General features: G+C 44.5%; 1 protein-coding gene across 3 annotated transcripts; it reads right to left on the bottom strand.

Moving 5' to 3' along the window:
- Positions 1 to 1,127: 1,127 nt before the first annotated feature.
- On the bottom strand, positions 1,128 to 14,972 carry smarca4a (SWI/SNF related BAF chromatin remodeling complex subunit ATPase 4a). 3 transcript variants are annotated; one of them, XM_035525056.2, is made up of 34 exons: positions 14,833 to 14,972; positions 12,171 to 12,431; positions 11,770 to 11,902; positions 10,903 to 11,367; positions 10,351 to 10,449; positions 9,979 to 10,234; positions 9,769 to 9,895; positions 9,473 to 9,646; positions 9,180 to 9,353; positions 8,922 to 9,092; positions 8,773 to 8,823; positions 8,376 to 8,506; positions 7,994 to 8,048; positions 7,749 to 7,858; positions 7,474 to 7,621; positions 7,166 to 7,329; positions 6,866 to 6,932; positions 6,607 to 6,717; positions 6,086 to 6,328; positions 5,758 to 5,871; positions 5,487 to 5,594; positions 5,307 to 5,393; positions 5,156 to 5,202; positions 4,900 to 5,066; positions 4,604 to 4,767; positions 4,185 to 4,412; positions 3,831 to 3,908; positions 3,467 to 3,685; positions 2,934 to 3,196; positions 2,605 to 2,710; positions 2,216 to 2,317; positions 1,938 to 2,070; positions 1,648 to 1,787; positions 1,128 to 1,320 (listed from the first exon to the last, which is right to left on the bottom strand). In XM_035525056.2, the coding sequence occupies exons 2-34, from the start codon at positions 12,393 to 12,395 to the stop codon at positions 1,288 to 1,290; spliced, it is 4,893 nt and encodes a 1,630-aa protein (XP_035380949.1). In that variant the 5' UTR covers positions 12,396 to 12,431; positions 14,833 to 14,972; the 3' UTR covers positions 1,128 to 1,287. The 3 variants fall into 3 exon arrangements, with proteins under 3 accessions (XP_035380949.1, XP_081567288.1, XP_081567289.1); XM_081711162.1 differs by having other exon boundaries at positions 8,773 to 8,820; XM_081711163.1 differs by lacking the exons at positions 7,166 to 7,329; positions 7,474 to 7,621; positions 7,749 to 7,858; ... (11 more) ...; positions 12,171 to 12,431; positions 14,833 to 14,972 and having other exon boundaries at positions 6,672 to 6,717; positions 6,866 to 6,886.
- Positions 14,973 to 15,393: the final 421 nt, after the last annotated feature.

Raw genomic sequence — 15,393 nt, 5'->3', positions numbered from 1 at the left:
CACCTAGTGTCAAATTTGCAGAAGCCAATATGAGAAACAGATGCAATATTTGACATATTGCTGACAAATATGTGATCAAGTTCACTCTATTAAACATATTTAAAAACATATTTACAGCATAAATGCATGCAGGCTGTACTTCTGTCCCCCGAGAGCCTACGCATGTGCATTTGTTTTTACTGGGAACAACCTGCTAAATGTAAATTTCTTTTTGTTACGTTAATCGGGTCACTGATAAGTCTACCACATGCTGATGCAGGGAAATAGGGAAACAGTCAAGTGCAAAGACCAACATTCACATACTGCTTTTAGTTTTAACCAGACGTATGGTTAATGCTCCAATACTAAAAATGGTCAGGGAAAAAAACAAAAAACAAAACAAAACTCTGGCCTCATCGGTGCAGAACAGCTTCAACATGTATAATGCATCCTTCCTTCTAAGATAAAACACTATTATGAAAGCAAAAAAACAGCAGCAATAAAAACACCCACCAAGCTTGTTGCATGGAGACCAACTGGAGACAAATAAATCTACATGTGTCCAGAGAAAATATTTGAGAGATGCCTTTATTGTTTTTGAAATCCAGTGACACCGACACAGTACTGAGTTCTAAGCTCTACTCCCCTCTTTAGCCAAATGGAGCTCAACATGGGATGACGTACCTTGATCCTGCTAATATTCTTAAATTAACCTCAGGGAAGAAACAGACAGGACAAGAGAAAAAACACTGACAGAATAAACCATTCACTGTGCTTTTTCTTCACACTCATAGGAGACGCACTCTGGAGCAAGCGTGTAAAAAAACAAACAAAAAAACAAACAAACAAAAAAAAAAACCACCCCAGCAACTATTGTACACTTCTCACAAAATGACAGAGGTCATAATGAAAAAGCAATCCATCTAAAAACACGCATACAGATATTAAAAATAGGAATGCCTGCTTAAAATGTGATACTGGGGTCTTTCCTTGGTCTTAAATTGCAGTGTCTGCTTTTGCATCCAGGATTAAGGGGTTGCTTTTGCTGATCCTCCTTTAAAAAGACTTCCTAGTCAGGGACTGGGCCTTAACTGTGTCTGCAAAAAACTGACATTTAATCATTCTGGATGTAATTTGTCAATAAAAAAAAAAAAACAACAAAAAAAAACAAAACAAAAACACCCAAACAAAAGATCTAGGGTAAAACTAGATTTCATCACTGGGTTGGTCTGGTCTACAGTAAAAATGATGTCCAGATCAGGTTCTCCAAAGTGAGGAGAAAAAGGAAGATTTGATCAAGCTGCAGACTTAATCTTCCTCACTGCCACTAGCAGAACGTTCCTGTGAGAACAAAAGCAAGCAACATGGAGAAAAAGAAGATTAGCACTGCTAGCATGTACCTGTGTACACACACTTTCATTACAATTCCCAGTATTTTACTGACTGGAAAACAAAATTATCTATGCGGTGGATAATATAAATGGACCATTTAATAGAAGGTTCAATCCATTGTGAGCATGTAATTTAATATAAATCGGGTGTGTGACTCCAGTGCGTGTTTATAGATAAGCATGCGTGTACGTCGGTGTGTGCACCTCCATTGGTTGTGCATGGATAAGCACGTGTGTGACCCCAGTGGGTGTCTATGGATAAGCACGTGAGTGTTACCTCCTCCTGCTCTTCCTCGCTGTCGTCGTCGCTCACCACAGGTTTTGGCCGTGAGCTTCGTCCAGTGCGCCGCCTGCCTTTGGCCCTTTCCAGAGCTTTCTCCTTACGGCTGAGCTTGATCTTTACCTTCACCGAGCGCGCTGGACGGACGGACGGACGGACGGACACACACACACACACACACACACACACACACACACACACACACACACACACACACATTCATGCCACTCCTTGGCCCATATATACTCTTATATTATCTCTTTCTCTAGGAATAAGAGGTTGCTCACATTCAGACTCTGACCCTTCATCTGCCTCCTCTTCCTCTTCCTCACTGTCCTCCCCCTCACTGTCCTCTTCCTTCTCAATCTTCTGTCGCACGCTGGTGAACACAGACTGCAGCACAATGGAGTCCTCATAGATCTGAGACACACAGTCACAAAACACTGAGCAGGCTGGGGGAAACTGTTCTTCCTGCCTATGTGCTGTGATATGCTGAGCCTGAGCGCAGCGTAGCTATTTAGAAGCACGTTTGCTTCATGGCTCACGTTGCAGTGGAGACCCTTACCAGCGATCCCTCCAGGTTGAAGGTCTGAGCGTTCTGGCAGAGGAGCATGACATCCTTCTCCAGGTCGTTGAGACTGCGGTACTTGTGGATCCTAATGCGCTCCTGCACACGCGCACACACACACCAACACCTCTGTATGGTTTATCCAACACAGTTGTAGAAACTGCTGATGTATGCATGCTTGAATCCATTAATCTTAAAACAGATTAAATCTAAAAGGTTACAGTCCATGTAATGCTGTCAATTTTCTAACGTAGTAACTTAAATTTAAGTTGTAAGCTGTATTTTTACTTAGAACCACTTACAGGTTTTTTTGTTATTGGGTAAAGAAAAACAAATGCACAAACACACATGCAAGTTCAGTACCAGCTGGTGGACCTGTAAGGTACCTTTATTTTACGGAAGTCCACGGGCTTGCGAATGAGCTCGTAGTACTCAGGCAGCTCCTTGCGAGAAGGCAGCTGGATGAAGACTTCACTCAGTTGCCTGCCATTGCTATCATTGACAGCAAACAAGACAGACTTAGCACACTATACAAGTCCAAACATAAGGACCTGGGAGAAAACTCTAAACTCAACATGAACACTACATCTGTGACTCAGGACATACTCAACAAATCACAGTACTTGTACTACCCTAATCAATCTGGCAAATTAGCTAATCATCTATATTAAACAGTAGACATCATTGGTAAGTCTAGCAAGCTGATATGACTTGCCTGTCCTTATACTTGATGACGGCATCGACAATTTTCTTCATCTTCTTGGTGAGGGAAGGGGGGTTGGGTGAAAGTTTCTCTGCAGGAGGTCGGCCCCGTTTCTTCTGTTTCTTACTGTCATCATCCTTATCTCTGCTCCGCCCACCACTGGAGCTGGGTGTGGCCGGGCCTGGGTCAATGTCCCGGTCTCTTTTCCTCTTCCGAGTCGTCTTCTTGTGCCGCACTTCTTCCTCAATCTCTTCTAGTGTGCCCTCCTCTATGGCCTGAGAGAGAAGAGAGAGCGTGCAATGTCTATGAAAGGTATTTAAACAAAGTAGTTTAAAAACTGCAGGCATAGTGTATGCAATACAAAGCACAATGAATCTTTAAAAGCATGACAGCTGAAAACATAACTGAATTATATACATTCCACACAGAACTCTCAATTTTACTGAGGTTCTTCCATCTAAGTATCTAATCAGAAGGAAGTAGGCAAAACCTGAGGGAAAAGATCAGCAGTGGGATGGAGACAATTGCCCATTCTTTCCACTCACCTTTAGCCACTGTTTCTCTGTGAGTGAGTCGCTATAGTCAACCTCCTTCCTTTGCCGGGAGCCGCGACCAAACATCTTCTCCTCCTCTTCCTCACAGGTGAGTCGCTCAACCTCGGCGTCGTCCTTCATGATCCAGGTGGGCAGCTCATCCTCCTCCATGAGCCGGGGCTTGCGCTTGGGGTTGCGCGCCTCCTCACGGCGCCGGTCCAGATCCATCCGCTTCAGGGAGGGCAGGGCAAAAGAATGCAAATGAGTGTGGTAGAGGAGAAGAACATGGTCAGAGTTTGAACAAAACAAAGACAGGTGTAGTCTGGGTCAGCTGATGTTAGAGCCACAATGGATGTTAGCGAGTTGAAACACTTACCATGAAGTGATCAAACTCCTCCTCACTTCTGGCTATCATCTGATTGACGGTCTCATCATCTGGTACCTCATCCTCCTCCTACATTGAGCGGGAAATAAAACAAAACAAAAAAACAAATCAGGAAACAAGGAAGCCTGTTTAAGCCAGTGGTCAAGGAAAATCAATGGAAAGGAACAATTTATTCATAAAAGAAGCCACTATCATCTAAAATTGACTTTATTTTGGATATCATCAGTTGCCACCTAGATACTCCCACCCCACAAAAAATAGCTGGCATATTAATTATAAATATGTTTTGGGTAGTTGCAGCACATGGATCAGCATATAACAGCCACAGCAGAAAGGAGACTGCACCTCGTCCTGCTCCTCATGTTCCAGGATGGCTTGCAGGAAGGCCCGGCGCTCATGACTGGACGATTTCTGGTCAAACATGCCCGCCTGGATGACCTTCTGGTCCACATTGAGCTTATACTTGGCTGCAGCCAGGATTTTCTCTTCCACGCTGTTGACAGTGCAGAGGCGCAGCACGCGTACCTCGTTCTGCTGCCCAATGCGGTGGGCGCGGTCCTGGGCCTGCAGGTCCTGCAAGACACCAGAGGAGGAGTTAGGAGAACAGGGTGGGGCAGAGTTGAGGAGTGAAAGGAAGAAAAATGCAGGCAGGAGGAAGTGAGCTCACAACAGGAATGTATGAAGAGAGAGAAGGGAACCTAAGGGGTACAAAGTTAACGTCAGGGGGCCCCTCTCTCTCTCGCCCCACTGAGTAACTGGCTTACCTGATGGGGGTTCCAGTCGCTATCGAAAATGATGACAGTGTCAGCAGACTGCAGGTTGAGCCCCAGGCCTCCGGCTCTGGTACTCAGCAGGAACACAAAGTACTGAAAGGCTGGATCATTAAAGTTCTTCAATAGCATGCCACGGTCCTCAGCCTTAGTGGTTCCTACACGCACGCGCACGCACACAAATTTATTTAAGCTCGAAAAAGATCTTAGGTAGCATAGAACAGATTTGATTTAGCTAGATTGTGTCAGGTAATTGGAAAGGCATGAGGCAGAAAGAGGGGTGCACTCACCATCCAGACGCAGGTATTTGAAATTGCGGTATGCAAAATAGTCCTCCATTATAGTCATGAGGGAGGTCATCTGACAAAAGAGCAGGACTTTGTGGTTGGTGGCACGGAGCTTGGGCAGAATGCGGTCTAGGAGCTCAAACTTCCCAGATGCCCGATATAGGTCTGGCCTGGACAGCGAGCGGAAATGCACTGGTTGGTAGGTAGACCTTTATTTGAAACCTCTGTTCAACAAGAGCACTTTAAATATTGTGCTTACCCCTGAACAATACCTCCTGTAAAGCCCAAGTGCTCAGAGAAGGACTCCTAAAAACCCAAGCACAAGAAATGTGGTTTTACAGGCCAAAAGTCAGGCTCATCCAATAAACAAGCAGCAACAGAAGCAAAGATGCTAGATATGTTTGTATTACCTCAATGTGTTGGAACATGTATGGGTGGTTACAGATCTTCCTTAGCTGCATAATGGTGTTCATCAGTGTCTTCGTGCCTCCTTTACCCTGCAGTACATATAATCAATGATGTTACCCCACTTTAGTGTTCAGCATAAGCCAATCCACTGCGCTGATGAAACGGGTCAACCATAACATTACCTTTTTGTCTTTCTCTGAGCCATCTGTGAGCAGGACTCCCTTGGCCTGCATATGCCGGTACAGTACTCTCTGCAGAGCTGACATGTCACACTTAATCACATACTCCACCTAGAGACAGAGAAACAGTCACAGCTCAACATCAGATAATCTGGAATTTCACAAAACATACACAGAGAAAATTGTCACAGTTCAAAAACTGAATGAAAGTGTGTGTGTGTGTGTGTGTGTGTGTGTGTGTGTGTGTGTGTGTGTGTGTAAGCAAGCGACATACCTTTTCAGGCAGCTGGGCCTCTACTTCCTTCTTAAGCCTCCTGAGCAGGAAGGGGCGGAGCACTTTGTGCAGGCGGCGGATGATGAGAATTGTCTCCTCTTCATTCAGGTCCACCTGCAGAGTGAGAGGAAAGGGCAGGGGCAGGCACTCAGTGTCCTGGTCACTAACCAAACACTCAGTTGCCCAGGAGCATGCTTGAGATCCAGAACTTTGCAGAATCAACAACATGAACTGTAATATCACAATATCTAATATCAGAGCAAAGCTGCTACACATTTGCCAACAAGCATTCTCTTTTCATCTGTGAAAGTTTAGTGAAAAACGGGACCTTCTCGCCGGTCATGGCGAAGGGCGCGTTGAACCACTGCTCGAAGGTGCTGCAGCTCTTGAAGATGGTGGGCAACAGGAAGTTGAGCAGGGCCCAGAGCTCAGGCAGTTTGTTCTGCAGCGGCGTGCCCGTAAGCAGCAGGCGCCGGGGCGCCAGGTAGTGTGTGTTCAGCACCTGCGTCAGCTTGCAGTGGTGGTTCTTCATCCGGTGGCCCTCATCCACGATCATGTACTTCCAGCGGATCTGAGAGAAAGGGAGTACATGACATGAAATGAATTCTTCCGAAATGTCTTTATCCTATCCAAAAGAGGATGCAAACCATCCTAAAATGAAGTCTCAACACCTCCACCCTACCAAATAAATAAATAAATAAAAGAGCGATTAAAATGACAAAGCTAACTCTGGAAAACCTCAACTTAAAATGAACCAATATCCCTTCTATTCTAGGAGAATGCAGCTAACACATTCCCATCTCTACATTTGCTCTACTCTGGTGTGAAGATAAGGGCCGCTGGCTCCACCTTGGCCAGCACTTGCTTGTCTTTGATGATGTACTCATAGGTGGTGAGCAGCACATTGAACTTGCCGCTGCGCAGGATGGGGACGAAGGCACGGCGAGCAGCGGGAGATCCCTGAGGAGATGACCACAGGAAACAACTTCACTCAGATAAACACACACCTCACTTCTTTTCCATTTAGAGGTCACCAGGTCCATTTGTTTTGCAAGATACATCAGCCCTGTGGTTTTTATTTTTGAAAATGCCCAACAGATTTAATTACCTTGTATGAAACTTTTACCACAGATGGGGCCCACTTATCAAACTCATACACCCAGTTTGACAGAGTCCTGTGGAATGAAAACACTGATGATGGCATCAGAACAAAAAAGGGATAGGCAGTTTCTGGATTCTATTATATGCTGGGCTTAATATAAACTAGCAAACCTAACAGACACTCTACATCAAGCACGCACACACACACACAAATTCCCATGTGGGAGCACTTTAATGCATAGGAAATGCAAAGATAGATAGACAGAAAGAGAGGGAGAACAGGGACAGGCGAGAAAGTCAGACTCACGAGAGTGGGACGATGATGAGGAAGGGCCCATTGATACGCTTGTACTCCATGAGGTAGGTAATGAGTGCAATGGTCTGGATGGTCTTTCCCAAGCCCATCTCATCAGCAAGAATGCCATTCAGATTATTATTATAAAGAGACACAAGCCACTCCAGTCCTTTAATCTGTTAAACAGAGGGGGGCATGGGAGACAGATAGATGGGGGGTTTGGAGGAGTGGGAAAGCGTGAGAAAGTGAATTAGTTACTCTGTTGGCATAGTAATAAAGTTTGAATAAGATGATGCTTCTCATTCTGTGGGTGCTATTACCTGGTATTGCTTAAGTGTCCCATTAACCATGAGGGAGGACTGTCTGTCCACCTTCTCAGTCACGGCGTGGGCTACAGAGTAGTAGGACTGCAGGCCCACGGCAAACGCAGCGCTACCATATTCATCATCCACATCCTGCTTAGCATTCCTTTAGGGGAGCCAGGCAGGAGACTTAGAACTACCTCCACCTCCAGGATACACCAATACCATATGCATGCTGCACTACAGACTGAAAGGAATGTATTCCAAGGCTATGAAGGTGCTTAGTTACTCACTCAATTATGTGGCGAGCATCCACCTCGGACACGTCCTCGCTGTCAGGATCTGGAATTTTCTTCTTCTCGTCTGCTGGTGTCTGGGCAGGCTGTGGCTCCTCCTCTTCCTCCTGCAGAGTTCAGAGAGAGGTCAGGGAACTGCACATCTCTCTCTACATACACACAGTCACAAGATTACAGGCACTGTGATTAGCAGTTTGTGCATGTATGTGTGTATACATGTACACACACGCGCACTTTAGTACCTCTTCCTCCTCTGAACCACTGTCTTCACTATCAGAGCGTGGGGCCACCTCATACCTACAAAGGACAAACGCATGACTACATTTCTTTCAAAACAGCCATTAACCACAGTGCAACAAAGAAGAAAAAGAGGTCATACTGTATGTAGCAATGTATTGGTGATGGTATCAATAATTAAGCGCTGGGTTACAAATGCTTGTGCTTTAACTTCAATGCAATAGAGTCCACACCTTCACCAGCACATCAAGAAAAAAAGACCACTCACACAAAAACACTACTACACATTCAAAAACAAACAAACAGACAAAACCTCTCAGAACCTTAGGCAAACTAATGTCCACATGGAAACTGATGTCGCAGATTGACCCCCTTGTTCACACCCACCCAGGGTTCATCTCTAGCCAGGCCTCCAGCTGGCCAGCTTTTGGAGCGTCCACTCCGGTCAGGATCTTGCCACTGTCTACATGAATGACCTTCACTGGGAGGTCACTCATCTGACTTGTCTCGTCAAGAGGCTACGGCACATGGGACAAATGTCTGTTAGGCAGGCGTAAATGTTTTAACACAGCACACTTCTAGTGGGCACTTCACTCACAAGCATATACAAATAGATATAAACAATACAGCAGTGGAAATAATGAAACCTTCCCACAAGGCAAGGAACTTGCACAGTGAATTTAAAAACTCTCCATTTGACAGAAACAATTTACAAAACCTTCAGTATTCATGCTCCTTACCATGTTTAAAGGATGGAGTGTGTGCGAGTGTGTTTTAGTTTTACCTCTCCATCTGGACCCAGTGCAGGTGCTCCACCCTCACCATTCTCTGTCTTCTATAACAAGCCAAAAACATTTATCAATATCACTGTGGGGAGCAGTGGAGAAGCTTCCAGAATGTGAGCAGCCTGTTATCCACAGAAGGGAGTTGTACCTTTTTCTTCTTCTTCTTCTTCTTCTTGTCTTTGAGGGCCTGTGCAGCCTTGTGGGCACGGACAAGCTCAGTGAGGTTCGCCACATACTCGTCGGTTTGCTGCAGCAGATAGGCCAGACGCTTGTCCTTCTTCTGGTCAATCAGCTTCCTGTAACCTTCCTCATCCTCAGCCTGGCCAAGACATGTTATTTAGAGGCGAGCATGAATTTGTGCGTCATGTGTCGCCATGCGCTTGCATGCACAGGTGTGTGTCCTCACCATTAGTCTCCGCATTCTCTCCTTCTCAATCCTCTCATTCTCCTTCTTCTGTTCCCTCTCCGTGTTGGCGTGGTAGGTGGCCACAGCTTTGGTCAGCTTTTGGAGCTTTCCTGTGATGGAGCGATGGTACTCCTTGAAATCCTTTGCATGCTGGAGGATACTGTTCAGATATTCCTGAAGGAGGAGGAGGGGAAACGAAAAAACAATTCCATCATCAAATGACCATTGTGTTAAGTTTGCTTTCATCTACTGAGTGAAACCTGTAACTGAAGTGATTTAAAACAATCTTGTACCTGATGTTTCTGACGGCGCTTGCGCTCCTGCTCGATCTTCTGCTGCTTCTCCAACTTCTCTGTGATCCGGGCCTCACGCAATGACTGACGTTTGCTGCGCTTGTACGCTTTGGCGTTGAGCGCCGTCTCCAGTGCTGTGTCACGACGCATGCACACCACCACTTCCTGTCGGAGCTGTAGGGGAGAGAGACCACAATCATAGCCTACAAACAGTCCTAGACAGGGATGGGTGACAGGACAGGGCAATTATTCTCATGAGACTCCGATTTGCTAAGTTCGTCATGGCAGTGTGGTACCTGTCTCTGGAAGTTGAGGAGTCTCAGTGCCTTCAGCTCAATATTGGCTTTGGTCCTCAGGTCTCCAGGCAGAGCTCCAGGAAGGTTATCCAGCTCCTGGATACGATGAGCTATACGTGCTTGCAGTCTAGAGGAGAAAAGCGAAAGTTACAGGTTGGTTTCAAAAACCAGAGTGCAAGAATACTAATCACAAAAATCTCTCTGTCTCACCTGTACTCCCTCTCCTGCAGGATCTCTACAGGGTCAAGGCCTCTAGGCTTCTGGATGGGTGTTATGCGGTTTTGTTTTGGATGAAGCATCATGGGTGGAGGTGGGGCTTGTTGCCCCGGGGACTGGGTCTGAGGCGGCAATACAGGAGATGCAGCTGGAGGGACAGAGGGAGGGGCAGGGGAGGGCCGACCAGTGGGCTGGGGTGGGATTAGCTTCTGAGGAGCACTGGCTGGAGCAGCAGCATTCACCATGGGTCCTGAGTATATGCGCATTCACACGCGCACACAAACACACAATATGAAATACCTGAAAATACACAGGAAATGTTTCAGAAGTATTTGAATACAAATATAGAACAACTACGGGCCTCACCTTCAGGCCATGATTTAGGCGGTCCGTTGGGAGGCTGTCCCTGCATAACAGGGGGAACTCCAGATGGTCCTGGAGGAGGCATGTTGGGTCCTACCATTCCTGCAAGAGGAGCACATACAGCCTGTTGTTTCTATCCCCGTAACACATCATTATACTTAAGGTCTTAACAGCTTCATCTTAGAACTGCACCTGAAACAGTCAAGTGAAGGGCAAGATAAAATCTTTAGCAGTGCCAGAATCTCTCAAACATACCAGTGCACACAGTCCCATGGGCTGGACATTTGGGCAAATATAACACACTGGCGAGGATCGCTAGTCATTTTAGTTGGCCATTGCTATATACTGATGTAACTGAATTCTACAAGACAAACATTGAATGTTAACTGATCTCAGGGAGAGGAGTGGCTCAGTTACAAAATCTACCAGTGATTTAAACGCTGTTTAAGAGAATAGGCATGGATATAGTGGGGCCATTAGAAAGAAATAAGAGTGGGAATAGGTTGGGTCACAATAGGATCACAGAAAATGTAAGCATGACTACTGCTGTTTTACCATGTGGCCTGCTGTAGTTGGGGCCTGCTGGACCAGGTCCTCCAGGGCCAGGAGGGCCAGATCCAGGCCCTGTTGTTGGGGGCATATTGGGCATGCCCTGCTGCATGCCTGGCATGGGCCTCTTGCCTTGCACTGCCATCTGCAGGTGGTCAGGCAGGGGTTGTCCCCGGGCCAGCATCTTGTAGGCCATAATCTGTGCACGGAGCTGGTGGAGCTGATTCTGGTTGAAGGGTGTGGGGCCTCCAGTGCCGCCTGGCCCTCCAGCACCTGTGGGCCCGCCACTGGGCCCCGATCCTGGGCCAGCCGAGGGACCACCAGCTCGGTTCTGCTGGCCCATGGCTTGAGGGTCCCCACCCTCAATGGGCATGCCACCTGGGGCCGAGGGCATCATGGGGCCAGAGGAAGGGCCGTTAGCGGGCACAGGGCTTGGAGCATGTTCAGAACCACCAAGTGGAGAAGGATAACCTGCAGTAACCAGTCAAAGAAACAGACAAAATATACAATATACAATATATACAATAAACAAAATATACAATAAACCAAAACATGGAAAACAAAAACATTTAGTTAATGTGAGCTACACTTTCGATCCAAAATTATCTCTACTAAGTATAGGTTCATATGTAAATATTGGGTGTAGTTGTAAGCAAAGCAAACACTGAGTGTCCACCACATTTGCTTTCTTTTAAATCTTGACATAACTTATTTATAGCTGTCGAGGCTCATCATGCAGAATTTCTCCTGCTTTTCAGTTTAAAATGCTACTGGACACTATCCTCTGTAAACATGTGCACTTTAATAAACAACCTATTCTGGTAGGACAGCAAATAGTTTATTTCTTTAACCAATGGCAGGCCAGTGAATTACCTTGGGAATGTTGATCCATGGGGCTGGGGGGTGGTCCCATGGCACTGTGGCCACCCTGCCTCATGCCCATGCCCTTCATCTGGCCATACCTAGGGTCATCTGCCATGCCCTTTTCGTGCATACTGTCAATAGGCTATATAAAGAAAAGGTAGACATCAGCTTGAAGTTTATTTAGCATTGCACCAACAAACAGAATTCTAAAGTAAAAACACCCAAAAGGTTATGTAAATATTAACTCTGTGCATGTAATCCATATCAAATTTAAAATCAGAATGTCAACACAAATTACAACAAATCACACATTTAAAGATAATATCACTAACACAACAAATCCAAAACAGAGTAGTACAAAAACCAAAAACAAGGGACATTATTTACTATATCCACTTATCCATATTCACCTTGTGCATCTGGTGCATGCTATCTGGGGGGTAGCCAGAGGGTCCCTGTGGTGGTCCTGTATGATGTCCTGAAGATGGTGGTCCTGGGCTGGGGCCCATCAGTCCATGAGCAGAGCCAGGAGAAGGCCCAGGACTAGGGCCCAGCAGGCTCCCTGGAGACGGCCCAGGGCCTGGGGAAGGGCCGGGCCGAGGTGTCCCTCCCATGGGGGGGTCCGGAGTGGACATCTCAGCAGAACCAGGAGGAGTGAGTGAAGCAAAGCACTAAACATGTAAACAGATAATAATTAAACCCTCTTTGAAATGTTACAATTAACATGATATAACTATGTATACAATAATAACACATAGTATGAAGACATCTAGATACAAAAGTAAAGCTTTACTTTAGAATGGGGATTTACAAATATACATCAAGCTGCTTGCACTGGTGATGCATATATCTTTTTTCTAACTCCAATGTTAGCCAAACAAACAAAAGTTCTATGTTAGCAAGTGGTTTAACTTGATTTAAAGACCATTCTTATTAGAGAGAGCAAACTGTAAACAGGAAATTTGTGGACATGGCAACCATGAATAGAATGATTTCTGCTTTAATATGGCTTCTTAGCTTCACCCACAGTAATATACCTGGCCTTGGTATATTGTCAGACTGTTATTAAATGGTATTAAACCAGCATTAAACCAGCCAGGCATTTAATTTCTTTGATCTGAAACAAACGTCCGAATTCCAACATTTCAGAAATAACTTAAAACACAAAAACTCACCACAGAAAATACTTCTCATGTGTTTTTTAAGGTATTACTGGAAATAGACAACTGATTTACGTCTGGCTCAACCCAGGATTTAGAATTAGCAAGCAATTAGACACCAATTAGATATTTGGTATCTAATTTGGAATATTAGCTATCTAATATTAGGTATCTTATCTGCTCTGCTAAGAACCTATTAATCACACGTTGAAATATTTTATATATACACACACACACATATATATATATATATACACACATATACACATATATATATACACACATATACATATATATATACACACATATACATATATATATACACACATATACATATACACACATATACATATATATATATATATATATATATATATATATATATATATATATATACATATACATACACACACACACACACACACAGTTATTAGGCACAGGCTTGTGATATAGCCGCGTCGTTTTACTTGTCAATTGTAGGTTGACCAGCTGCAATACTATCGTATTGCAAAGCACCGAACTGATCGCAGGATAAAACGTTGTGTAATGAACTATACCCAACCAAGTCGAGAATATGCAGCCGTACTAATATTCAGATGCCAAATCCTGTTTATCATTTGTTACAACACAAATATGAATAACTGAGGTACAAAGAGATGTCCTATGTAGATAACTCCATTGTTATACCAACTGGTTTACCTAGCTAGCTAACCTATAGTCGTGTGAATGTGTAACAAGAAACGAAAAAACGTTACTCGAATAAATATATCGCGTGCTACTTAAAAAGCTTTAATTACCACACGTAAACACCCATTTTGATATCACTTTAGCTGGCCTTATCTTATTTGCAAACAAATCATGTAATCAATGGGACGTGTGGGTTCACAAAAGTTAACCATTGTAGCTAGCGTTATATAGCTAGTTCAGGTAAACTACCCAACATTCTTCTATGTATTGCCGTAGCTATTTCAGACGGGTAAAAGAAAAAGGTAGCTTAAACACTCACAACCATTATCATTTCACGGTCAATTTGCATAGCTAACTAGCAAGAATTTTCGGTAGACCGATCGCTAGCTGGCTAACATCTTAACTGCTAACGCTGTGTCTAGGTGGATAGTGAGCCGGCAACTTGAATGGCTCACTCATTAGTTCACTAGTCCTAGCTGAAACCTCTACTGAGTAGCACTTCGGGTTCGCTTCATGACTTGTGTCGCTAAGCATTTTATTAATGCAATTGTTCAATTGTAAACATGCGCTAAGCAGGACAATGCTAAACAGTTAAGCTAGCCAGCTAACGTTAGCTTAGCTAGGGTCTAGCAAGTTCATCGCGTTCCTATTTAGCTAGCGAGCGTTATCTAGCTAGCAGTGAGAGCGAAATACATAGAGACAAATTGGTGCTGAAACAAGTTATGGAAAAACTAGCCAAGTCTCTAATTCTGCCCCATTATATGCCGCTCACACAGCGTGTTCGTGGACAGCTGTGGGAATATTTCGACAAATAAACGACAAAAGTATTCCATACTAGCTAGCTACATATCGGGCCATGCTTACCTCCCCCAATTCCATGTTTAGACAGGGCTTATTTAAATAAAAAGCTACTTTTTAAAGAGAGGAGCAAAAGCCGAACCTACCAACGTCTTTCTTTTTTCAAGCTGATCGACCCAACCCGCCTCCTGTACCCTTTGCTCAGTCCTTCGTTCAAGCTACACTTCCAAATAAAATTCATTCATTCCCCTCTCGCCACCACTGTAGCGGCTAGGATGTAATGTCCATTTTACCATGACTCCTAACCAGGCAAACTGTATCGTTTTAATACTTTAGTTAATATTACATCTTTAGTATTTGTTTAGTTTAAAAGTCAATTATCTATCTAAATTTTCTGTGATGATCATAACAATCATAAATGACTTACAGTCTGTAGATTTACGTTTCGCCGGCGACTCCCCCGTATTCTTCTGCTAGCTAGCTAGCTAGAAACAAAGAGTGGCTCAGCCTGTTTCTTTTTTTTCCCTCTCGCACCCCCAGTCTACTGTCTGATTGTGTTAGTTGCCATAACGCACCATAGTGGATCACTAGCGCCCCCTTCCCCCAACGACCGGAAAGTCATAGCGCAAGATTAATTCTACTTTCATTGCAGGGTGGAATGCGGGCTTCATGAGCACATGGGGGATGGGTTCTGCTACTAGGGAAGCAAATTAATTCTGAAGATTTACAATACCGAAAGGGATGCAGTTATATGGAAGCGTAACTTTTTAAATAACCGTACTGTTATCAGCACCACACAAAAGTTGTGACAAAAAACCCCAAAAACTCTTCCCCTATAGTATGCTGTACCATTTGCTGATCCCACCCTTCTGGCTAGCATATTCAATGGTAAAGGTAAATGGTAAATGGTCTTAAGTTAAAGTCTAAATGAGTTCAAGGATGCAGAATCGTGCAATTGAGTGGAGTGACTGGTAATGACACAAGTTGA

Source organism: Electrophorus electricus, chromosome 3, assembly GCF_041902795.1.
Source record: "Electrophorus electricus isolate QZ-2024a chromosome 3, ASM4190279v1, whole genome shotgun sequence".
Classification (NCBI taxonomy): domain Eukaryota; kingdom Metazoa; phylum Chordata; class Actinopteri; order Gymnotiformes; family Gymnotidae; genus Electrophorus; species Electrophorus electricus.
Note: the sequence above shows the minus strand (reverse complement) of the source record. Positions and strands in the feature narration are given on the sequence as shown.

Excerpts from the sequence above, each read along its gene's own strand:
- smarca4a (XM_035525056.2), bottom strand. The coding sequence starts at position 12,395 with ATGTCCACTCCGGACCCCCCCATGGGAGGGACACCTCGGCCCGGCCCT. Across the intron at positions 4,768-4,899 it reads CAAATACCTGCGTCTGGATG|GAACCACTAAGGCTGAGGAC; the intron begins GTGAGTGCACCC and ends GCGTGCGTGTAG. Across the intron at positions 4,413-4,603 it reads GCGACTGGAACCCCCATCAG|GACCTGCAGGCCCAGGACCG; the intron begins GTAAGCCAGTTA and ends GGTGTCTTGCAG.